Source organism: Seriola dumerili, unplaced genomic scaffold (assembly GCF_002260705.1).
Source record: "Seriola dumerili isolate Sdu_G_001 unplaced genomic scaffold, Sdu_1.0 BDQW01000068.1, whole genome shotgun sequence".
NCBI lineage: Eukaryota > Metazoa > Chordata > Actinopteri > Carangiformes > Carangidae > Seriola > Seriola dumerili.
In genome coordinates, this window is record NW_019174323.1 from 5,664,948 (window position 1) to 5,691,158 (window position 26,211).

The following is a 26,211-nucleotide window of genomic DNA, read 5'->3' on the forward strand; positions in this document are numbered from 1 at the left end:
TAGTGTTGTTTTCTTTAATTCTGTTTGTGATAAAAATGAAGCACATTAAGTTTTGGCAACATTTAACAAGGGTGAAGAGGTTGTCAGGTTTAATTTTAGGTTGTTTTTGATTAAACCTTTGGAGAGACTGAGTCATAATTTCAGCAGCTCCCAGACAGAATAAGGGAAAACGGCAAACTCAGCATCTGCAGTGACTTGACTTATGTGAGTCACATGGACGTTGGGACCATACTGGATGTTGATGCAGCTTTAACACTGTAACAATAACCCGAAGAGCTCTGCATATCCAGTCAAATAAACACTGTTGCTACTGATCCACAGAGAAGACACAAGTACAGCATGTCCAGATGTGCATTGGACATTTACCCTTAGGTAAAGGACACACAGGTGTGTTATCAGTTTATCCTGAGAAGGTCATGTTCATGGATGGAGAGGATGCAGGTGGAAGTAACTTATGTGCAGAAATGTAACAATTGAATTCACACTACATCTACTTCACCTTTTAAAAATGAACATTTGACATTATGTAAAAACAACCCAGGTAACAGGAACCTTTAGGGAACATCTTTAAATATTACAGTTTGGTTACCTTTATAAAAAAAATAAATAAATAAATAAAAACAATTTAATCGTGTATTTTAGTCGATTTAATTGATTTTATTTTTTGCGAACTTGCTCTAAAACAGACGTCAGTATCAGGGACCTCTTGGCCCTCAGACTGAAACGGCCCAGCTCCGGTTGTTACAGACGGAGGACGCAGCGCCCTCTTCCGGTCAAGCCGTCACCGCCTGGGGGAGGAGTCGCGCGGGCAGCTTTATAAAACCGCCTCGACCCCAGAAAGGAAAACACTTCTGAAAAGACAGACACCAGCTGACACTGACCAGAACATCTCCGGGGCCCACTGAGCTCACCGTGTAACCTCACCTTTACCGGAGCTGACCGAGCAGACAGTCCGGTGCTGTTGACGTCGCCAGGTCTCTGTCGGTTAAAAAAAAAACTAAGGGAGGGGGACGCTGTTCCCTGCCACTGGATCTAGACTGCAACGTATCTGCGCAGCACACAGCAACGACGAGGCTGAAAAAAACATCGCATCAGTGTTTAAACAAAATGCCGTTTTCCGTTAACGGCATCCTTTGCACGCTCGCGCTGCTGGTCCTGTGGAGGGCGGAGGAGCTCGCGGAGGCTTGCAGCTGCGCTCCAGTACATCCGCAACAGGCGTTCTGCAACGCCGATGTAGGTGAGTACAGCACCGGAGACTGTTGTTGTTGTTGTTTACCTAGCCCATGTTGCACCAGGCTCCGGCACGGATGACCGGAGCTACAGCGGTGGTTTGCAGCAGCTCGGCCCGCCTCCCGTGCTCGCTGAATGGGCTCACACTGGCTGCTGGAAACCGCTGGAAAGCCTGAAGGTGGAGGGTGTTGCTCCTCAAGGCCATAGCCCAGACAGTTTGCATTGCATTCAGACTGCACACTTGCAGACACGCATTTTTTGTCATGTCATGTTGACAAGAATAGACCTCTAAAATACCCAAGTAGCCATTTGGGAAACAAACATATTTTTTTGCATGCTTTGAAGGGACACACATTCACAAACACATGCTCATTTCAATGTAAAGTCCCCATAACATTAATTTTGACATAACATAAGGAGTTCAAATTCCAGCCAGAGTGCTCACTGATAAGTTAATAATGACCTAAATGAACTTTATGGTAATTATCTCATCTGATTTCACTGTAATATCTCAGTTTAAACCTCTACAATCCACTATAAGGGAACTACATTGTTGTATCTCAGGGTGTAAGTGCACTATGTTTGTGTAAGCCAGTGTAACAACCAGGAAGGAGTCTGGTACCATCACTGTACATAATGTCTCAGCTCTCAAGCAGAGTGTGTGTTTACCAGGCTTCACCCTCGGCAGCTCCGGGACGAAGCAGCAGCGTTCCTGGCTTTCGCAGGGCAACGTGGCACAAGAGAGGAAAAGAGACAAGGAGGGAAAGAGCAGAGAGGAGGACAAGGGATGGAGAGAGTGAGGAGAAATTTCAGGAGGGGGGGATTGAATCTCAACCACAGAATATGTCACACCGCGAGCTTTCCTCCTCCTTTTTTTTTTTTTTATTTCCATTCCTGCCTTGTTTCTTCCTGCGAGGGGTGGTGCTGGGAGGAATTACAGGAATGCTGCTGGGATTTTCCCAACTTTGGGACACGCTCACACACACACACACACTCACACTCACACTCACAAACACACTTTCACAGTCCTCATAGACAACTGTGGGCCTGCTGCCATGCATGGTGCACTCTCTCACACACACACAGTGACATCTGGCTGTCAGTTCAGGGCGTGTTTCAGAGGAAAAAGTAATAAAAGTCACGGTCGAAGTCAAAATATGCATGGTATCCTTGAGAATGAGAGAGTTCAAGACCACACTACTCTGGCTGCATCTTCCCTTCCTTCTTTTACACATGCACAAGTGTGTGCATGTGTGTATGTGTGTTTGTGGATAAGATGTATATCTGTGTAATTTCATATTGCAAAATGACACCTTTGCTTTCAGGTGTGACTCAATCTCTCGCTGAGGTGGCAGGTCATCAGAGACAGGATGTCTCACAGCAGAGGTGTATTTGTGTTTCATGTGTGCTCATGTTGTTTTTAAAGGGTGTGTGAGTCAATAAGGCTTTCGTCAGCTCTCACAGAGATGAGCGGAGGATGATGCGCATTAAAGGCCACGCAGACCACTAAAACGGCAACAATGGCAAATGTCATTGTCCGGCGATGATTTCAGGGCGGATCTGAGGATGACACCGTGGCTTTGGCGGGACTGTGGAGAGAGGAAGGAGAAGCAGGGCTGAGATGGGTTTAGCAGGTTTGCGAAGAGCAGAGAGTCAGAATAGAGTTGGTTGGTTGTCTGGTTGCCCAGAATGTGCATGTAGGCAACAACAAAGCGACACTGTCAACAGTTATGTGGCCTGACAATTGAGATTTTGTTTGGGTGAAATGGGATCCCACTCATTGCTTGTTCACACACTATGTGTACTTGCAGAAACAAGCAACTTGTGTGTGTGTGTGTGTCTTAAGTGTGTGTCACCTTCTGTTTTTCATGCTAGCCGATGCTCTAGGTCAGACCACAGGCCGTAAAAATCGAGCAGTGTCATACACTTACCACACAATTACACACGCACATATGTACAGAGACAAACATCCTCTTTTCATATAAAGCCCACAAAGGGGAACTTCCCCACAGCCCTGCCCAGTCAGACTGTCCTGAGGCTGGGCACTGTGGAAGACCAGCGTCACCCTGCTGTCTGCAGGAAAACAGCAGTGGACATGCAACAACACATGCACACTGACCCTGCATGTCTATATTTCCATAAATGGAGACATGTTTTCTTCATGAAAAGTACTTAGCATGCATCATAAGAAAAACAGTGTCTCGAAAAACCAAAACCTCAAGTTGCTCTGAAAATAAATCAGACTGTTTTGGAGGGTGTTTGAAGGAGCCTGTTGGATGCAACTGGATTACTTTATATCAGCTGGTATATGTATTTGAAGTGTGTTCGCATAGACGTTTGTGCAAGGTTCCCTCCAACACGGTTCATAAAAACTTGTCAAAATGACGAAGGCCAAATATACTGTATTTTACAGTTCATCAATAAACTTGCTTATCAGTGAAAACAGTGAAAGGATAACAGTAAAACTTGAACAGTAAACTTGGAAACTGGAAATTAAAGCTACACTCTGATATTTTTATATCAACAATGAGTCAGATGTGCAGGAGATCAGTCATAGTGACAAACCCACAGATAGTTGTTATGCTGTTGCATTTCTTCTCAGGTCTATGGAGCGCTTTTGGCATCTTTCGGCTAATTGTTTTTGTTTTCCAACCTGCAAATGTACTAGTTTGATTCGTTGTCACCGCTCTCATCGCTTACGTTTTCAGTAGCAGCAGCAGCTGTTCTCAGAGAAAAACCCACTGTACACTGACCGCTCAGCAACAAAGAGCAGACACACACAGCTGGTGACTAGCTGGTGAACATAGCGGAGCATTTAGCAGCTAAAGAGCCAGATATTTCCCTCAGGAGTTAGCAGAGACCAAAACAGAGCTAAAAAAGGAGAGTGGATATCATACTGAAACTCGTCAGGTTGCCTGTAACACAACTTAATGCTTACATTGCTCTGTAACTGGCCTGTGTACATAGGCAACTTTTTGCACATCAACTTAAAAGGTGGTGATATATCAGTGTTGTGTTTACATCTTGTTCCACTGCCCCCAAGTGGCCAAAAAATCAGTTAATGCTGCTTTAAGTATTACCGCAGGCTGAACAGTTAGAGTAGTTGATGTACAATGAATTCACAACAATTTTAAGTAGGCGAGAATGTCAGACATTCAGTAATTCCTGCTTCTCAGATTCGAGGATTTGCTGCTTTTCTCTGTTTTGTATCATTGCAAAATGAATACACAAACACATTTTATAGAGCAAACAAGTTGTACATTAATCAAAAATGGAAATAATTGCTAGCTGCAGATCTATAATATTATCAGTAATATAAATAGAAACACAAATAACAGTATATTACACTTAACTTATGAAAACTAAGGAACAAATAAGCACAAAAACACTTTTATGCCTTTTTGCCAAAATCAATATATCTGTGAAAAGTTAATATTGGTCGATAATATTATCCTGTTGATGTGCTGGTCTGACTCTTAACCGCCCATCATCTTGGTTGTCAGTCCGTCTCCCCTATACTAACAGCAGTGCAGCTCCAGTACCTGTATCACGAAGACCTCACGGAGAAAACCAGAGCTGTCTTTCTTCTCTGCTGCACAGGTCTTCATACAGATGTTGCCAGAGGTTCACAAGCGCCAGCCGAATTGTGTTTGAAGGCGCTTCGTCTCTGTTCAAATGACAGGTTAAACAGAGGGCCCACATACGTCTGGAGCTCAACAAACCACACCAGGAAAGTCGGAGATGATTTGGTGGTCGCTGGAGTATGAAAAAAGAAATGGATAGTCATGCGGTGGATTGAACTGGGGGGGGCACTTAGGATGTGGTGTGTGTGTGTGTGTGTGTGTGTGTGTGTGTGTTCATATGGGGTTTGCATGGAAAACATTGCGTAGTGCAACTGATACGCATGTATAAGTCATTAAGCGTCGCCCTGGTCGGGAGGGTAGGGGAACAGGCGAAATTTGGGTCAGCTGGTGGTTTATGGAGGGGGCTCCTGGTTGCTGATTGACTGCTGGTGATCAGACGACTTCGGGATCAATCTGCGGTGAAACTCGGCCGCCTGCAGGCCCCCACGGTAGTCGTGCTATTTTAGCATCACGCTGTGTAGTCTGCTGTCTCCGCAACACGCTGTTTAGACTGCACAGGATCATCTGCTCTGGCTTTATTGCAGGGGGAAACTGAGAAGTAAACATGTCTGCAACACCGAGGTAGACAGATAAGCTCTCATAATAGCAATCCATTGTGAATAGCAGGGTAATTTCCCCTCAGTATTGTGTCCTGCTGCTGATTCTTTGCTCATTAGTTTGTGGCTCAGAATGAGGTCAGGAAATGAGAGCGGAAAAACTGAGAGGAATGCAGGAGAGAGCGCCAGCCAGGTATACTGCTGCGTGTGTGTGTTTATGTGTGTACTCTGGCTGCTGCTGCATATTTGCATAAGCATCAGAGTGGAACCTAAATGCAGAGGTTTGCTTGTGAGAAACTGGGGTTGGTTTCTCTGAAGCACTGAATTACTCCATAAATCCATTTATCAGCGCTGATAATGGTTCCATTTCTGTATCCTCCCCCGAGTTAATAAAAAAACCTGGGCGTGTTAATCTCTGTATCAACTAATGACTTTTATCTCCTCCTTTTTACTAGAAGTAAATCAAACCTTCAGTTAGTCATTTGTCTAAACTGTAATCTGTTTTAGTTCCTTGACGTTAAGTTGTTTATAACTTTTGTTACTAAACCTGGATTTTAAAAAAAAAATGTTTTGCCACTTGGGGGCAGCACAACAAGCTGTAAACACAATATTGACCAATTATCACCAGTTATCATCAGTAAGTTGAAAGAAGTTTAGACCAGCAGCAGACTGGAAGCAATATTAGCATTCGTTTTGACTAGTGTTTGTGGGCACCTGATGAATATAAGGGACAGATAGAATACATAAACTAATGTTTATAGTTGTTCCAAACAGCCTCTAAGGCAGAGCGATGGAGAGGATGGGGACGCAGCATTGTTTAAATATGGAGATAACACTTTTTCTAGCAGGAAGACATTCATAGTGTTTCATTAGTTTTTCACATGTACAGTTACAGAGACAGTTGTGTAACAAATGTTTCAGAAAATTATAGAAATCATGTCGGGCACCTTCCCTCCAATCTGAAGTTGAAAGCGGAATGGTGAAAGCACTTCTGCTGGAGTACACTGGCATCTTCATTCTTTTTTTAGCTCTGTTTTTGGTCTCCACCACCAGCTTCTGAGGGAAATATCTCTCTCTTTAGATGCTAAATGCTCCGCGGTGTTCACCAGCTAGTCGCTGACTGTGCTTGTTTGGTGCTGAGCAGGTGGCGTACAGCAGGTTTTTAGAGCCTTTTCTCTGAAAACAGATGTCTGCTGCATCCAAAGAGTGAGAACAGACTAAACCAGAACAGTGTCAGGCCATCAAACCAAAACAAGCAGCTGAAAGACACTAAAACACTGAGAGCTAAGAGAAACTGCATTTGGGTGATAATTCTCTGTAGGTTAATCATTATAAGTGACCCACTTCACATTACATGCAGTCATTTCATTCATTGTTACTTTGAAAATATTGATTTAGAGCAGCTTTAAAGCTGCAGAATGCTACACCTCAATGGATTCAATTAAGAATTCAGTTTCAGATTTGATCAAATTCAGTTTCCTGCACTGCTTCAATAAAGACCATCTCCAATAATTAAGTTATTAGATATTTATACATTGTGTGACCAAAAACGTTATTTGAATGTGTATTGGAAAATAGTGATGAGCACTTTTCACCTATTTCTGGATTGCTGTTTTATGTCAAAATGAATACTCTCTGGGGTTTTGGTTTGTTTGGCAAATTTTTTTCTGGTATTTTATTGACTAAATGATGCATTGATAATGAAAATAATCATTAGTTCCAACCCCAAGTGCTGCCGTAGTTACTTGTGCAGAAAAGCATGCATCTTGGACCAGGGGGAAGAATGACAAAGGGAAAAGGAAGTAAAGAGGGAAGGAGCAGAAAAACGAGAGACGTTATAAACTCTGGGAGCCATGAACCCCCATATTTGTGTCTGCTCCAAACCATAAACTGAACCCAAGGGTGTAAGAGCAACAGCAGTAGACTGTGTGTGTGTGTGTGTGTGTGTGTGTGTGTGTGTGTGTGTGTGTGTGTGTGTGTGTGTGTGTGTGTGTGTGTGTGTGTGTGTGTGTGTGTGTGTGTGTGTGTGTTTATCTACGTGTCCTCTGTTCCTGCTTATTTTATGTTTTTTTTTTTTTTTCTCTCTCTATTGCTCATATTTTCCATTCTGAATAAATGTCCTAAGCATAGCTGAAGCTTGATGTAGTCTGTCAGGCCATTTAAACACACTACACACACACACACACACACACACACGGTGAGAAACTTGCCTCTGGCCAAGTCTTTCTCTGTATATCAGCTTCCAAGTTGTATTCTTATTCCTTAATTCTGCTCCTTTGACGGTTTCCTGGTCATGTTTGGAAGCAGGACTGTTTGTGTTGCAGGCCAAGCACCAATGGAAACCTTTAGTTTGGGTTTTCATTGACTGGACTTCTGTAGATGCTGAAGCTCATGTTGTTGTCAGTGCCATGCCTCAATGTGGTATGTGCACATGAGACTTCAGGCAGCTCTGGTTGTTGTTGTGGCTGCTCTCCATCTGCCCTTTTTTTAGCCTGGGAGGTGGTGGATAAGAATCTGGGGCCTTGGTGATGATTCACCATCCTCAGCTCTCAGTGGAAGCATGTCATGAGGTTATGATCATATCTTCAGAGCGCTAATGATGAGTTGAGTCGGGGCGCAACTGACGAATTGTCTTTGGTTCTGAACTGTTGGTCGGATAAAACAAAACATTTTGAGACACCAACGTGCGGTTTGGGGAATTGTGACGTGATTTTCACTATTATTTGATTCTCAACCAAACAACTGATCAAACAGGAAAACAATCTGTTCATGAATCAATAAGGAAAGTAATTTCTAGTTCCAGCCCTGCGTATCTTATTATATTTAAGGCTGCAACAATTAGTTGAACGACAGAAACACAATGATTATTTTTTATAAACAAACCACTGTTTAAGTCTCTTTTTAAGCAAAGCTGCCAGAAAATTGCTGTTTCAGCCACTTAAATATGAGAATTTCCTGCTTTTCTCTGTTTGATATTTTTGTGAACTGAATATTTTGGGGCTTTTGACTGACGGTCAGACAAAACAAGACATATGAAAATGTGACCTCGGACATTTAGAAACCCGAATGAATAATTTTTCATTATTTTCTGAAATTTTGCGGACACATTGAGAAAATAACCAGCAGACTGACGATGAAGGTGTTTGTTAGCAGCAGAGATCTGACACCATGTTCCTCTCTGTTTCCTCAACAGTGATTCGAGCAAAGGTGGTGGGAGAGAGAGAGGTGGATTCAGGGAATGATATCTACGGGAACCCCATCAAGAGGATCCAGTATGAGATCAAGCAGATCAAGGTAAGAACAGTAGTAATTTAGTCAAGAGGGTTTTATGTTCAGACTCTGACTCCTCCCTCCTGACCTCTGACCCCCCTCTCTGTGGTTTTGTTCCAGATGTTCAAGGGGCCTAACCAGGACATTGAGGATGTCTTCACTGCCCCTGTGTCTGCTGTCTGTGGTGTCACCCTGGATGCCACTGGCAAGAAGGAGTACCTGATCTCAGGTCTGTATATAATAAATATTTGTTATAATTTGCATCAGCTTCTCAAATGAGAGGAATTGCCGTTGGTTTGCTTTTTGACTGTTAGTCAAAATAACAAATATTAATGCGTTACTTTGGGCTTTGGTAACATCTGATTGGTAATTATTAATTTCTGACATTTTGCATCTTAAGCAAAGAACTGACGTGTCTGAAAATGCTCAATTGAAGAAGTGTCCTGGTTGTCCAGTGGTCTAGAATGCAAACCATGTTAACTGTAACACGCCTGGTTTAAGGAGATTGTGACGTTAAAATGTGTGTTTTAATGTCTGATCAAGTAAATGGGAAAAAAAGTAAAAGTAAGATTCAACATACAAACAAAAAGTGAGAGAACAGATAGACAGACAGATTGAAAAGCATCAGAATTTCACAGACAGATAATCAGATATGGACCTGCAGGTATAAACAGCTGGGCAGACAAACACGAGGTTGTATAAAGACTAGCGTGCCATTTTGTGTGTTGGAGGAGTAACTGTTTATGTTATTATGGGTAATGATACGCTGCCGACTACACTGTGGAAACTGGGAGTGACCTTGTCTGTCGTCTCGGGCTCTCGGGAGATGTAAATGTACGAACGGTTTAGCTCGTTCTCCCTGCTCGAGGTGAGGTGACCGTGAAGTGAAAGTATAATATTTCACTCTGCAAGATAATACCCTGAAAGAAGCATTTTCTAGTTGTCTGTATGTGCTGTGCCTTAGTGACTGTCTATGACCTTGTATTCACATTTACTTTCACAGATGTATTCTTGAGGCTGCCTTTTTATATCTGCATAGCCTTTCTCACACTCTACTGTGATTAGTCGTATGAGCCATTTTTGTTAAGTAACCTTAAAGCAGCTGTAAGCAATAATTTTATATAAACAATAGATAGCTTTGAAGCAAATTTTGCCTCACTCCCACCACTCTCATAGCATCATTTTCAGTCACAGTAGGCAGTTGTTTGCAAGGAAAAAGCTCCATTAACCCACTGTACACTACCTGCCGAACAGCAGAGAGGCAAAGTCAGTGGCTAGCTGCTAAACAGAGTGGAGTATTTAGCACCTGAAGAGTAAAATATTTCCCTCAGGAGTTGGTAGAGACCAAAAACAGAGCGAAAAGCGAGTGAATATAGGTGATTGATTCATGAAGTGGGGAAAAACACAGCTCTAAATTAATGCTGATGTTGCTCCATATTGACTGGATGTGTAAAAAAGCAGCTGTTTGCTCGTTTCATTTTGTTTGGTAGCACCGTTCGTCAACTGAAAAGGTGATGATCTGCCAATGTTCCGGCTCTCCACCAGAGGGTGAATAATCAGATTTCCAAAAATGTCGGACTAATCCTTTAGCACTTGCACGCTAAATCTGGCTGGTATTGTGATTGGAGAGCAGCACAGGCCGTCAGCATCAGAATGAGACATAGTACAGCCAGTAGAGGAGACACAGAGGACCATGATGTCATGCATGCTCTGGTTTCCCCATCGCAGACAGAGATGCACCCGCAAACACTCGCCCCTAATTACATAGAGTTGTAAGGAGAGGAACTGCTGAAGCCAGCATTTCCTGTCTCTCCCAGACTCTTTTTTTTCTCAAGATGTAGGACAAGGGCAGTGAGAAAGAAAGTTAACTTTCTGCCGAGCAGGGCATCTTTTGAAATGACTCATCCTCTCTTTAGTTTGAAGGGTTAACAGTTGGAAGGCTTGCAGTGAAACATGAGTCAGTCCCGTCTGGGAGGACATCCTGTGAAGACTTCAACATGTTGAGAGTTGCTCTGCAGAGAGATAGTGGTGAAGTGAAGTACAGAGTAGATCTGTAAACCCAACTCGAAATATCTTCTTGTTTTGACTGCTTCGACCCGTGCGTGAAACATAAACTCCAGTTTTTCATGAGGACAGGTGGTCTGTGTTGATGCCTGTAGGCACCAGTCTGAGAAGTAACAGATTTTATCAGTTTTACTTGTGAATCTAATCTTTATATTTTGTGACCTTTTGTCCAATGAGAACATGTCTATTGATGCATCAGGAGCTGGGTGTTGGTGTTCTATTGTATGTATGATCTTGTTATGTCTGAATTTTCTGTCACATGTCTGTCATTGTGACGCTTTTATCGTTGTTTTGTTCCTCTACAGGCAAGGCCGAGGCCGGTGGGCGCATGCATGTGACCCTCTGTGATTACATCATGCCCTGGGACTCCTTGAGCACCACCCAGAAGAAGAGCCTCAGCCAGCGCTACCAGATGGGCTGTGACTGCAAGGTAAGGCGGTGGAAGGCCCTGTGTGTGTATGGTTTATCTCCCAGACTCAAAAAAGAAAAACAGGCTCCAGTTATTTCCCGTCTGGGGCGCAAAACCAGACATAACAGTCGAAACGAGATGAGACATGAGGCAGAACAACAACAAACAGCCATCTTTTATTCAGTCAACATATACTTCTAGGGACTATTTCTTGACCCAGCGCAGCAAGTGGAGACCTAATAAACATCCAAGAAACCACAACTTGTTTTTGCACTTGTGTTTTTGCGTAGATTACACAAACAAGATACAACATTTTAATTAGCTCTAGGCTCTGGGGAAAAAAATTGAATGAGCAAATTTCTCAAAATGTTGAACTACTCCTTTAAATCATAATTTTGACAGATATAGATGGTATTTTATGTTCCTGTACATCAGACAACAATTAACATTTGAGAACTTCTTCCAATAAGTGACAAAAATGTTTTTTTTGTTTTTTTTTTTTTAGAAAAACATGTAATTTCTTAAAACTATAATCCATAAATCCTTTCTCTCTCTGGTTGATTTGGTGATACTCGTGGTTACTGGTGGTAACAGCGTGCCTGGTTAATACAACAGCAAACACCTTGAGCAGCACTTTTGTGAGAAATACAACTGTAGAACAACGGGTGTATCAGTTTACAGTGCAGCCAAACAAATGAATGTTGCAGTTGCAGCCAGCATTAACAAATACATTGTATTTCCTGTGGTTGTGTCACAATAAAAGCCCCCCATGGTTTTGTCAGTTAAGCGCTTTCAGTGTGAAGCAGCGACAGTAGAATAAACCATTTGAATTAGCAGTAACACGTGATTGAGCAGTAAACAGAGAGGCTGTTCTATGTATGAGATCTGTGAGAGAATTATGCTGGGTTACATTCGTGCTTTAGTTTCCTGTGAATCCTTGGTCTTCGGTAGGCAATCTGAATCCATCTCCACCTTTACCAATGAAATTATATATAGATAGATAATTAATCAATGTAAATACATTGAATGGCTATTATGGCAACAAAGCAGACCATAAATAGTAACAAAAATGGCATTTGATTCCATGAAAGTTTTGAGGATTATAACTTTAAAGTAAGGTATCAAGGTCGTCCTGTGGCCTGATGGTTAAGGCACATACCACAGCTTGATTCCTGGCGGGTTGACCTTTTGTTACCTGTTTTCCTGTTGTAAATCAGCCATGATTTTATTCGATCACTCAGAAAACAGTCAGCAGAGGCTCTCTTCTGACCTCCAGAGAGACGCCTGAGAGAGGAGATGTAAAACTACACTGAGATGGTTTTTTGGTTCTTAAAACTACAAACATATCTTCGTATGGATCAACACTTGAAATAAAACACAGGAAATGTGTAAAATAACCTTTAAAGTCCTAAATATTTCAAACAATACCCAGCCTAAACAATAAAAATGAAATACACTAATGTCAGTGCTCGACTTAAAGTCCCTGAGCAGGTTATACAGTATACAGTATAGGGACATTGTTTTGTGTGTTTCTGCAGATTGTGCGCTGTCCCTCTTTGCCCTGCGAGATCTCGGCTCCCGAGGAGTGTCTGTGGACGGACCTGATGATCGAGAAGCAGGTGCACGGGCGCCAGGCCAACCACTACGCCTGCGTGAAGAGGGCGGACGGCTCCTGCTCCTGGTACCGCGGCGTCGCACCGCCCAAGAAGGAGTTCCTGGACGCAGAGGACCCTTAGTCGCTTGACGCATGCCTGACTGCCCACTGCACAGCCTGACGAAAATAAATGTAAACGATTCCATTGAAATGAAATATAACAACATCAGGCAAAGTGATTTTTGATAAAAAAAAAAAAAAAAAGCAAAGCTAATGTAACTGAAATTACCCGCTGGTCTGAAAACAATCTCTTTGTATTTGTTGTCTGTAAGCATTTCAGTCAGTTTAAGCAACATGAAGCCACTTTCAACCTCAAAATTGCTCAACATTAACTGACTGAAGAGGCTCAGAGGTTGTTCTCAGACACAGCGTCTCTGTAAAAAAACAAATAAAATAGCATCATGAGAAATAGACTGGTCGAGTGATGATGTAACTTCCTCCTGAGGCTGGCGTCAGGAGGATATAAATTCTCGTTGAGACAGAGCACTTCCTGCCCGGCAAAGCTCTTTAACAGCTCTGCTCTCCGACTCCGCAATCAATCCCCGATCTACGATGACGATCATTCGTTACCCATTGTGTTTCTACTTTTATTACCTCATTCTCCATTTTATTCCAAAGCCAAATTCCAAGTTGCCTTTTTTTAAATGATTGTCTCCCTCTCTGCGAACACTATTAGTTACTGCTTCTCTCATCTTCTCTGCTGGGAACTGTTTGGCCGCCGGTGACATCGGACGCCCACGGCATGTTTTTTACTGTTTCTTTAAAAAGAACATGATTCATCTCGCATGGCTGATATGTTCTGGTTTCATTCGGTGAAAATCTTTTTCTTGTAGTGTTTTCTTTTTCTTTTCTTTTTTTCAACAGCAGCCTGTGACCGTCACAGGCCTCACTGGACCAGTCTATGCTGTGTGAAGATGAGCGCTCTAAATTTAAACCTGCTCGTGAGGTAAAAACAACACCTCGCCACTTGCCCCACAGTCCAATCAGAAACATCCCAAAATTTCTCACTCTTCCTCCTCCTTTCTTCTTCTTCATATTCTCACCTCTCTCCCTTGTTATCCCCACTATGTAGCTGTACAGTACCTATGCATATACTTTTGTTGTTACTTGATAATTATTATTTACTGCATTAGAACTAGATTTGCACTTTTTGAGGATGAGTTCCAGTAAAGACAAGAGCCTGAACACTCTGATGTGACAGTTATTATCTTTCGCCCAGACCGACAGATCCACCTCAGGTGCAGATATTTCGCCTATTTTGAGTGCTTTTGGTGATCCATATCCACAAACGCAAGCTTATTCTTGCTATCTTTGTCATAACAGATCAAATAGTATTTGCAGTGAAAGAAAAACAAAAACAAAAAAAAAGTGGCGTGTGCGAGGTTCGGATATAAGGGATCTTTTTGCAGATTTTATGTGTGAAAGAGAAACAAAAAGAGCTCGTGGGATGTTATTTCAGTGTCTTTGTATTATCTGTTGATTGTAAATGCAAACAGCAGTTTTCATGATTTGCCAATATACTCTCGCAGACATTTCATCTCATGAGTAATAAGGTCTTTACACGCTTAATGTTAGCTTTGACTTGTCTTTCCTGCTCCTCCCAGTTATTAATGAAAGCTTTATCGCTGTCCTAGAAAGCAAGTTACTCAATCAAAGTTTACAGTGCTGTTTTATACACCTCAAGCTACATTAACAAAAAAATATATATATGATGGAGTATTAGAGGCATAATTTAAAAGTAAACTCTTTCCATTTTCCATTACTTTGTATTTTTTCAGTGTTATTATTATACCTGTCATGATTTTTGTGTGTTCTCGCTGTCTATGTCTACGATGTCTTTAGCTGTAGTGTTGAGTTGAGAAGGTCCTCTTGCGCTGGAATAACGTGAGAGTGAGAGAGATTAATCCTTTTTGGAGAGAAATGAGAAATGGGTACCTTGTGTGAATAGAGGACTGTGCATGTGTTTGATGCTTTGTGTAAGTCCGGGCGAAGGACAAAAATATTCAGTATTATCAAATAAAAACCACACGTTTGAAAGAATCAGCGCTGGCTGTGTGAGTCATTTGAATGTTGGTGTTCGCTGGTGCGTTTTGGGTTTTGGGTGAAGTGATGCAGGCTTTGTTTTTTTTGGGATCGCATTCACTCCAAAAGACCCAAAATAACTACAATAGCACATCATGAAACTAATACTATCAATGCAGACATTTGTTTTTATTATGAAATGTTATTTCACACTGCTTCTTTTTTACAATAAGAGATTATTTCTCGTCATGTTTGCAGCTCTAGGGATGGCAGTGTCAGTCTGTCCGTCACATCCAGACTGAAATACCGTTCGACTGTTTGCCTTGATTTTCTTTTCTTTTTTTTTTCTTTTTTTTACAAGCATTTATGGTCCCCAGGCAAAAATCATAATGATTTGGTGATCCCCTGACTATTCCTCTAGCGCCACCATGAGGTTGACATTTGTGGTATCAAACCAAAACATTTATTAGGATGAATTGTAATACCTCAGGTGATCCTCTGCTTTTGTAAAGTCAATATTTCAACATGTCCAATACTTTAAAACCTAAGCCTTGAAAACAAATGAGATTCTCATCAGCTGTACTTAAATGCTAATTACCAAATGTTAGCATGTTGATAGACTAAGACAGTAAATATTATACTTGCTAAACAGTAGTATTTAGCTTGAAGCAATGTTGCAATCTCTTATTGCATGCAAGAGGCAGCACGTGATTGGCTGCAGCTTTGCTTTGAAAGCATTTAGTGAACAATCATGATTGACAATCAAACCGTGATGAACATAGTGCATTATATATTATTATCTATACAATATAGTGGCGTTATGAAATAAAATAGTCACCATGGAAATTTGTGGAATGACTATCTGACAGGCCACAGAGCCATGCCTCTAGCTGGCATATACAATGAACTCTTATTGTGAAAAGAAGCAGTAAGAAATAACATTTGATAGTGATGAGACGAGTTTAAAAAATACATTGGATTATTCCACTATTGTATGGTGTATAAATAATAACAATAAAAGTAATATAAATGCTGTACTTATATAATTATTCATTCCATAATGTCTTGTTTATTTTAAATCTGCACAATAACAACCACTATAATCCTTAATGACTTGCAGTAATAAAAAGTTCCTGCCCACAGAACACATCCTCTGGAGGACAGTTTCTTAATTTTTCACATTTCATGGCATGTCAGATTTGACCTCCAAACTTGTATCATATTGGTATGTTAAGCATTTGAACTTGACCTTCATTTGGATGCTGTTAATTTCTCACTTTGGATGTGAGAGCGGAGTGGAGAGGCTGTGTTGGGAGCAGGGCAGACAAATACGCTTAAATAGATGTGGTAATCGACTCAACTAGGAAAATATTTGAGAAATGTGCAGGCTGAGCCCAGACCGGGCGGTTTTGTCATCTCTGTTCATTCTCTCCTCAGTAATGTCAAACAGGATCATAATAATCATCCGGTGTCAGAGGGGAATTCACTTCTTCCTACATGGAGCTTTAATTTGGACACTCTGAGGTCAGGTCGTTGTTGTCATGAGGGAGAGTGTAAATTAAATCAGAAGTATATTTAGGTGAAGTGGACTGATGCAGGGTGTCGACGGCTGCCCTTTGTCACTTCTCTTAATATGTTTTTGACTTCTCCCTTTGTGTATGAAACCAGTTGGGAAACTCTGATTACGTGAGGTCCCTGAAGCGTTGCTGCAACCTCTGATTTGCAATCTTGGTTGCCCAAGACAGAGACGGCAGACAGGAAGTTTTCATCCACACAAGCGCAACAATTGTGAACAAATGAATTGTGAACCAAAAAAAAAAAAAAAAAAGTAAACCATTATCAACATAATGTTTGACCAAAGGCAGCAGAAAGTCTTTATGACAATTACTCCCCTGTATTCATAAATATTTAGCCGTTGATATATCTGGTGACATGCTTCTGATGAGCTGAATGAGGAGATGAAGTGAGTATGATGTTGTATTACTGGGTGGTGACACCTTTTAAGTAGTAAAGTAGAGCCACATGTGGCAGAAAAGGATGAATTTGACCATTTAACACCTTAACATCAAAATAACTTTAAAGACTTTAAAGAGTCATATTTGATGGTTTAAAGACATTTTATTTTTCTATATATACCATGGCAATAGCAAGACGATGCAGTTAATTAGGCTACTGGTAAAGACAATAGAATTTTGAATGATAGAGATGTACGATGATGTGACATGACTTGGTCAAAGTTTTTGCTAAAATACTTAGAGGCAATAATGGACACAGGTACATTTATGGCATAAAGAGTTTGAGGACAGTGACAGTGAGAATTATCAATTTAAATTAAACTAATACATGATCAGAAGGCTGAATCTTCCAAAATATTCCCCACAAAAAGCATAATTCATACAGCAGAGATTTAAAGCTCATTTCAAACTCACAGGATTTCATATTCCCGTACTAAACCATAATGCATCGGTTGTCTTTCTAACCTGCTGACATAAAAGCATATCACTCAAATTTGGTCCAGTATAGCTGCACTGTTATGTTCCTGGTGTAAGTAATTTATACATTTGCACAAACACCGTCCCTTGTAGTTTTGATGCCGCCCAGTGGCCACCAGAGGACACAGCAGCTTCTTCAAAACAAGGTTTCTTCTGCTTATCTGACCCCACGCTTTGAAACAGGAAGGTACAGCAGTTGTATTAATGTAGCACATTTAATTACAAGAAAAGATACAACATAGCACAGTACAATACAAGGTAATGCAACAATAACAAGAAGAAAAACGCAAGAAATCTAGAAACAAATCTTAACCCTTGAAAAAAGTTAGACACAGCTGAGACAGATCTCAGGTCGTTGCCGTTTGCTCCATAATTACAGGAGCAAAAAAGATGAAAAGTCTTCACAATTCATCCTCTGGGGACCATGACTAACCAGGTTTTCATCCAGACATAGTGCTAATTTTAACCGAATTTTGAGAAAAATCCGCAAAAGAAAATGTGAATTAATACATTGTGTGCCATTGAACCATGGTAGAAGAAGAGGATACAACAAGTTGACGTAACTAAAAGAGTGCCAGTAAAACTACAAACAGTGGTTCATCGTCTACCTCCATCTGTAGTCTTTAGCTCAGTCACACGCGTCATATATGTCATGATTTTACTTGCTAAGCCTGTTGCACTTGGTCACATTTTGCTTCTGTGGACACAATAACTTTTCCATCTCAGCCAAGGATAAAATAAGGATTACATTTTTCTTTGGTGATATTTCAAGCTGTTTCCACTCAGGGTTTTTTCTTATGTACAAATTGAAAAAATGTGTAAAAACAGGTGGATAGAAACCCACTTAATGTCTTGACCAACCTTTCACAGCAGTCCACTCAGTAGTTAAACATGTTGGTGCAAGAACTCAGAGGAAGTCAGTAGGATTCATCCTCTGGGGACCATGAATGCCTGTACAAAAATTCATGGCTGTCCATCCCTCAGTTGTTGAGATATTTCAGTCTGGATCGCAGTGGTGGACAGTCCGACCAACATTTCCATCCCCAGAGTGTTGTTGGTTAAAAACACTTAACTGATAATAAAGTTGTGATGTATACAACATGTGGCTGATCCCACCCACAATCTCTACGCCACATTTGCTGCAGTTCTCAGGGGTTTAAACAAGGAGCACAGTCATTCTTATGAGATGTTACTAATGTGAATCATAACTGAAGCAGCTGTCGGAGAAAGAAACTCCCCACATTACACTGATGTCTCCAGATAACTGAGCTGAATTTTCCTTAACTTGTGAGTCTGACTGTCATGTGGAGTCATAGCTCAAGGATGCATCACTACACTCACAACACCTAAGGAATTCACACAATAAAGGTCAATAATTTAAATATGAGGACACACAAATTGGATCATTTTGTCTTGTTAGTGATCCAACGGCAACAGTCTAGTTCCTCTCATCACCAGATCTGGACTTTTAATACACTTCAATCTAATGGATTACCATGAAACTAGATTATTATCTTTTTCTATGTAATGTTTTTGGGTTCCATTTTTCTCTTACAAGGTCCTTTGCCTCCAATCCTCTTTTCTTTATATTGTCTTGAAAAAAAAACATGACTGAATGTAATGGAAAACACTTAAGATGTTTCAAAGGCCAATTCAGTGATGCTTTGCCTCACTTGTTAAAGTTTGTTTGAGATATTTTTCCTAGCCAAAGGTTTATTCTCTTAGATACCTTCAGGTCAGGACACTCCATGCTATATCAAATACTACAATCAAATCTCCTCTTTTGAAAGCATCAGTCCTCTCATTGCTTTGAAAAGTGAAATGTTCTCCCTTAAACACTAAAGCAATATTACCTAAAATGTATAATAAGTTATCATAATTCTAGCTCTCAGTTATTGAGACTTAGAAGGATGGTTTTCAAACCTTTTTCTCAAATATCTGTTGGTGAAAATACACTTGATCTCCTGTGTATCAGTTTAATTCATTTTATTTGACTTGCTGAGAAAATATGAGATGTGGGCAGCAGTTCATGAGCCTGGAAATCAGTCTAATGGGTTATCTTAAACCTGAAAAAATTCGCATCATGTTTAGCATTCTTTGAGAGTTTACATTCTGGTTTCGACCTTGTCTTTTAACTCTGAATTCCTCTCACCAGACTCCATGGCAGACAACTTCTCTCCTGTTATCTGATTCATTTTAGCCAAGCTAGTGGCTAAAACTTCACGCTTACATTTGTGGTTTTCAGTGAAATGTTAGCTAACTCTGGTACTGTACATTAAATGGTATGTTTAATATAGTACATGGTTAGCTGAACTGCATATTCCTATTTTATTATTACTAACTGAATAAATTTGTTTTAAAGAAAACAGGGTATGTCAACATCACCTTTTAAATAGAGGCAGACGATACCACAAATTTTATGCGTAATACTATGGCCATAAACACCCATACTACTTTTCATTGTTAAAAATAGCTATTTACTAACAAGTAAGGGAGATAAATATGTTATATATGATTTATGACGTGAATGCATTACTTCTGAATATATTTTAACTACCACCAAATAATTTACCAAACATGAGGGATTTCTTAGAGATCTTACATGATGAATATATTTGTTTGTTTGTTTGTTTGTTTGTTTGTTTGTTTGTTTGTTTGTTTGTTTGTTTGTTTGTTTGTTGGCTTGTTTGTTTGTTTGTTGGCTTGTTGGCTTGTTGGCTTGTTGGCTTGTTTGTTTTTGGTTGGTTGGTTGGTTGGTTGGTTGGTTGGTTCCCAAACAAGATTTTATGTGGGTAGTATTGATATTTTGGGGATCGACCTGCCCACCCCTACTTTTCAGTTAATACGGCATGTTAGCAAACAGTTACTTATTTACACGTCCAGCAGCTAAGCAGCAACATTATCATTCATTTGGAGTCATGTTTGCACCTGATGAATGTAACATTCATTCTCTTTTAACTCTGTTTTTTGTCTCAACCAACCCTTGGCAGCTGTGACTGTCTGATATTTTATAATGATGGTTGGTGTTTAGAGCTTTTTCACATGAAAACAGTGTTAAATTGACACCATGAGAACAGTGATAGTGGACCAAAATAGTGTGGCTGTGGGCCAGAAAGATCTTTTTTTAAACAGGGGATTATACATGTATATTTTTATACATTTTGATATCACTTCCCACTCAGTGAAACGGAAGCTGCCTCCTGCATCAGTTTAAATAATGAGCAGCAGCAGACAGTGCAACACAAGGAACTTTAACCCAACTGCATATATCATCAAAATATATCGGAAAGGTCCATTTGTGGGCAGTTTGTCAGCATCACTGCCCGATGAAGCCTGATGCTGTGGAAACACACTTCCTCTCTCTTTTTTTTTTTTATTTCATATGCAAATCACATGAAAGTTCACTGGCGCTACTTACATCGTTCCACCTACTCTTCCTCTGTTTGTCAGCACCACCTGCCACCTGTGACACTAGATATACTCATGTATTTTTATAAGTATACAGTGGGGTCTAAAACTCTTCCCATTTAAGTTGATAGGAAAGTAGCCTGGTCAAATAATTTTGGACCCCACTGAAGCTCTGTATTGTATTTTTGAGTTTGAAACTTATAAAGCCACAAAATGCATCTTGTTAGTGAGATTAGGGAAACATTATGGTCATGATCTCAAATGCAAGATGTAAATTCATCTTGTAAAATTGCACATAAATATAATTTTCTACATGTATTTAATTTTGTTACATTTGTCATAATAAAATAATACTATGTGTAGTTTTGTATAATTGTTGTTCTCACCTAGAGACAGAAAGAACAGACGCTCTGGGAAAGATGAAAACACTGTGGACTGAAAAGTGGCTGAAAAAGTTCGAGAGTGGAAAGGGTCAAGTGCAACGGAAAGAGGTCGGCTCTACAGAGAGGGAAGGGGGGCGGAGGGGGGGGTGAGGATCAAAGACACAAATAGATTTAATGAGTTAAAGAGAAAGCGAGAAATCCAGTGATTCTCATGGGAAATGTAGCACATGTGAAGGTGTGGGGGCCAGCGGAGAAATTCAAAGAACTAGAAGGGAAGTTGTATCAGAAGAGGGGAAATGTTTCCACACTCACTCACACACAGTGTTTGCCTGAATAGTGGCACTGGTCCTTTATGGCAGATGCAGAATATATTTAGCTCTAGAAGCTGTACGCAGGCCTATAGATGAGCCTCTCTAACAACTGCTAGCATTCTTCACACCTTTTAAACAGTAAGTTGTTATACATGACATGAAGATCATGATGGGAAACCCTTTCATCATAGTTACTGCTTCTACTACTGCCACTGCTGTTAACTAAATGGCTACTGTTGACATTACTGCTACCTCTTCAGAATACTATTTAGGAAATATCATTGACCTTAAATAAAGCACTGTGTACTGGGGAAGAGCTGTGCAATATGTTTTAAATTTGATGGACTTGTATTGAAGCTCACTCCAGTTGGCTCCTTGCTGTCTGTGCATTCTCAAAGTAAAAAATTAGCTGTTAAAAAAGATGATAAAAATGTTACTGCCATGGCTGAATTAACATTCCTCCCACTCTCTCCTCATTGTTTATGGTGTTTCTATAATTGAATACTGCCTGGACCCTGGTGTGGTGTGTGGTATTTTCAATATAACACTGAAAGACAAAGGGACCCTCTTCAAGAGGAGGCCTTATGACTAGAAAATAAAACAGAGGACCCACATCAAGGCCCTCTCTTGTCATGTCAGTTGATACGGTACTGCTGCATGCTTCCAATGAAAAATAAAAATAATTTTAAAATATCAGTCAAATGACCACAAACCAGCTGACACACAGTGAGCCTTGGGATTTATGAGGCTGCGGGACAGTTGCCTAACGTGCCCAGTCGGCCGCTGCTACTTTTATATTGAAGGCTACCACGGGTATCATTACTGCTACTGCTGCTATTATTAAGATCTTTAACTGCAGTAGGTGGAATTTTTTTTGTTTGTTTTTGTTACATGTCACTTGAATCAGAATCAGCTACACTGGTCAAGAAAGTATTAAGATTATACAGCATATATAGTATATACAGTAGTATGTTTTTCTACTAGTGATACTAACTGATAATTGATTGTTTCTTTCTCTATAGGGTCCATCTATACTGTTTAATGTTTGTACTGAACTTGTTAATGACAAATTCACATAAAATTGAACTTAAATTAAATACAAATACGTTCACATACATTTTCATTGAAGGACTTTTGCTTGTTAATGAGTATCTTTAAACTGTACTGTTACTACTTTTTCTCACTTAAGCGTATGAATATATGTGATATGTGATATGAAGTAAGTGTCTGCATTTGAATGAGTGTGTGTTTGCTCAGCTCTGACTAAATTAAACTGGGCTCGGGGGGGTGTGTGTGTGTGTGTGTGTGTGTGTGTGTGTGTGTCTGTGTGTGTGTGTGTGTGTGTGTGTGTGTGTGCGTGCGCGTGTCTGTGTGTATGGGGGCGTGAAGCAGGAGGATACAAGGTTGCGTGCATGTGTGTGTGCATTTGTCATCACTTCCAAGAATACATCAACAACTGTTCAAAATAACACAGCAGTGGGTGTGTGTCTATATGCAGTATGTCTGTTCTTTTATGTGTGTATTTATGAGCATTTTTACGTGGAGAATGTTTTTTTTTTTTTTTTTTTCACTTCACAGACATCCATCAACAAGTGTTTCAAAGTGACAGTTTTTTTGTGTGAACAGTAGTGGTAGTGTGGAGTGTGTGAGGCTGAATTCAGGAGTGAGGTCAAGTGTGCGAACATGAGGCAGGAGGGAGGAGAGAGAGTGAGAGTGGAGAGTGTTTTTTTTCTGAGAGTCTGTCAGAGTCTGGTGGCAGTCGGAGGAGAAAACACTGAAGCTCGGCTTATTCAATCAAGCTTCTCCCTGTGACCAGAGCTGGAGCCTGCGGCTGCTTCGGTCTTCTTTTAGTCAAGTGTGATGCCGTCTTAAGGGGGAGTAAAAGAACAGAGATGCTGAGAGGGTACTGTTAGCCTGAAATGCTTGTTTTGTCACAAACTCCTGAATTCACAGTGTTGTGATGGGGACTGTCAGTGAGCTGTGTGCCTCTAGTTTCCAGGCATTTCTCTGTCCTACTGTACGACCAGGGGCACCTGCTGCAGCCACAGGTAAGCACTCTTAAGAAAATACACTTGAGCTTATGAATAATTCTGGTATACCTTGATGAGCAGAGTCATTTTTAAGCTGTTTGAACAGGCTTTCTCTTACATTTGTATTTAACTCTCTGTCTTTAATTCTTCTCTAATCATATTGTATTTGTAGTAACATAACTTTATTTATAAAGCAGTAGAAAGTGTTGATGTGACACAGTGACACAGTCTATGTCTATAGACCATCACATTTTTTTAAAAAGAATTTCTTAAAACCTTGAATGATTAATATTTTCAGTCATTTACAGGCGTACAGACTTTCAATGAAAAATGACTTGAAATAAAAATCACTTTATATGTAAATAGAACATATTATAGTTACATTTTATACATATTTCTGCTGCATTTGTGTGTGTTTTTTTTTACAACATTGAGCTGTTCTGTAATAGTATTTTGAGTTATTGTGAAGAAAGCTTTGTGAATTTTTATAGACGCCTGTGTTAAAATTCATGTGTTTTGGGTCTCTAGCAGCTTTATACTTTGTTAAATTGACTAAAGGAGAGGTCAGACTTATAGCTGAGTTTGTGCTGAAAACAAGGATACCACGCATGTGGGGTACAGGAACGGTTTAAAAGGCAGAAATGAATGCACGGAAAGCCGTCAAAAATTAACCAAGAAGGTTGAACTTCTAATCACTTATCATCATTTTTAATTTTACAAGTCTTTGTTGGTTTTATGTTGCTTTTGTGTGACTCTTGACGGCGTATAAATGACAGACAAACACAGCGAGACATGGAGAGCAAGACTGGCACAAAGTGCTATCAGTGTTCAGTTGCCGTGGTGATTTGTAGTTAGGTTATCAAGACACAGAGCGCTGTGTAGTTTGTGTGAGTTTGTGTGTGTGTGTGTGTGTGTGTGTCATGCTGTGTTTTTGACATTTCTCTGGTCATGTACACACATGAGTCAAGCAAACTGTGTGTGTATGTTTGTGTGTGTGTGTGTGTGTGTGTGTGCGTGTGTGTGTGTGTTTGTGTGAGATGGTGGGCTTGATTTGAGAACATGACGCACACCCATCATCCTCTGGTCCAGGATCCTCCTCTCCAGTGGGTGCTTTAGTGACATAATCTCCATCGCTGCCCACTGTTCTCCCTCTGCGCAGGTGCTTTCGTACTGTATTTCATACTGCTCATTCAAAAGCCATCGTTACACAATGAAAGCAGCCAGGTTATTACCATTTGCAATACCGCTTCATGACTTTTCTTTCGGGAGCTGGGCTTCCCCTTCTCTCTCCATGTAATTTCCTTTGCTTTCTTCTTTATTGTTTTTAAGCCTCAAGGCCTCAACAGCAACAGTGATGTTTTTCATAGATGAGCCCTTTAGCTGTGAGGTATAGATTTCCTCGATCGGCTATAGTGGCTTCCTTTGAGAATGGTTAACAGCTCTACATTCACCATTTATCTGGAAACGTATCGAAGCGCTGGTTCAAGTTCTCACTCATCTTTATTCGTGCAGATAGTTTTGGTTTAATTTGCCCAGGTTTTGAGATGCCTCCACCCCTATACAGTGGGGGTGGAGCCACTTCTCTTTCCATAAGCAATGTTATTCTGGATAATCCACAGACCTCACTGTCAACAGTTTTCATTTGAACTGCTTCCTACCAGGGAAAGGTCGCCATGAAAACTGTTTACGGGTTGATATTTACTAAAAGGGGAAAAGAAACATGTCTTTTATGTGGGTGAGACGACCCTTTAAACTGTTAAATTGCAACCGCTCTTCCTCATCCCTCCCATCCTGTTTTCGGTGTGTCCAAACTCTGAATAAAGCAGTGATTCAAACGCGCAGCTGCAATCCTTTGCCCTCCTTTCCTCTATCCTTCCCTACATCCTCTCTTCTCCCTTCCTCTTTCCCCTCACACACAAGCCATCCATCTCTGATCTCAAACCTGCTTCCTCAAGTCTTCACACCCATTTGGATAAATATGTTTATCTTCAGCAGGTGGGGGGATATTATTTTAGAGATAATTAAATTTAATTTCACATTGTGTCATGTATCCTCTTCCTGTTTGAAGGGAGAAACTTATGTTGCTGCCAAGTCTTTCATCATTTCAACAGGGTGGAGTGCTCAAACCTGAATCATTTACACATATTTGCAGGCCAAAACACATTAAAACTAAATTTATGAGATGATACACATACGCAGAGAAATACACACACACATCTATAAAAACAGAGACGTACTGATTTAAGCATGCAAACTCATAAACACATTTTTTTTCACTTTCTATTTCTCCTTTTCTCTCTACACACATATGCTTTCACCATGGTATTAAAAATAGCCAGAATGAAATACTAAATCAAAAATGATTAGATTTTCAAATTAGATATTAATTGAGATATTGAGATTTTAAATCAAAATTATGACTTGGTACTTCAGAACTGGGAGATAATAAGACGTCATTTTGAGTTAAAAGGCATAAAATTGACTTAAGAAGTAGAAATTTTGACTTTATAGTTCAAAGTTTTGTCTTTCAAAATTGTGCAAACACATAAACACATTTTGTGCAAGATGTTGACAGTTGAAAGTCAAAATACTGCAAACTTTTCTTTACACATGCTTATTGAAACTGTGTCTGCCTTAGAGTAAAAATAGCTGAGAAGTTGACAGTCAAAATGATGAAATACTACGTCAAAATTACAAGACATGCTGGCTGAAAACAACATAGCAGCCAGATACCACTCCTATGAGATATTCAGTGTTC

General features: G+C 40.3%; 1 protein-coding gene across 1 annotated transcript; it reads left to right on the plus strand.

Moving 5' to 3' along the window:
• Window positions 1–833: 833 nt before the first annotated feature.
• timp2 (TIMP metallopeptidase inhibitor 2) lies at window positions 834–14,848 on the plus strand. The gene is made up of 5 exons (XM_022742844.1): window positions 834–1,237; window positions 8,604–8,704; window positions 8,801–8,909; window positions 11,050–11,174; window positions 12,692–14,848. Exons 1-5 carry the CDS (start codon window positions 1,108–1,110, stop codon window positions 12,887–12,889), a joined length of 663 nt encoding a protein of 220 aa, XP_022598565.1. The 5' UTR covers window positions 834–1,107; the 3' UTR covers window positions 12,890–14,848.
• The last annotated feature ends 11,363 nt before the right edge of the window (window positions 14,849–26,211 follow it).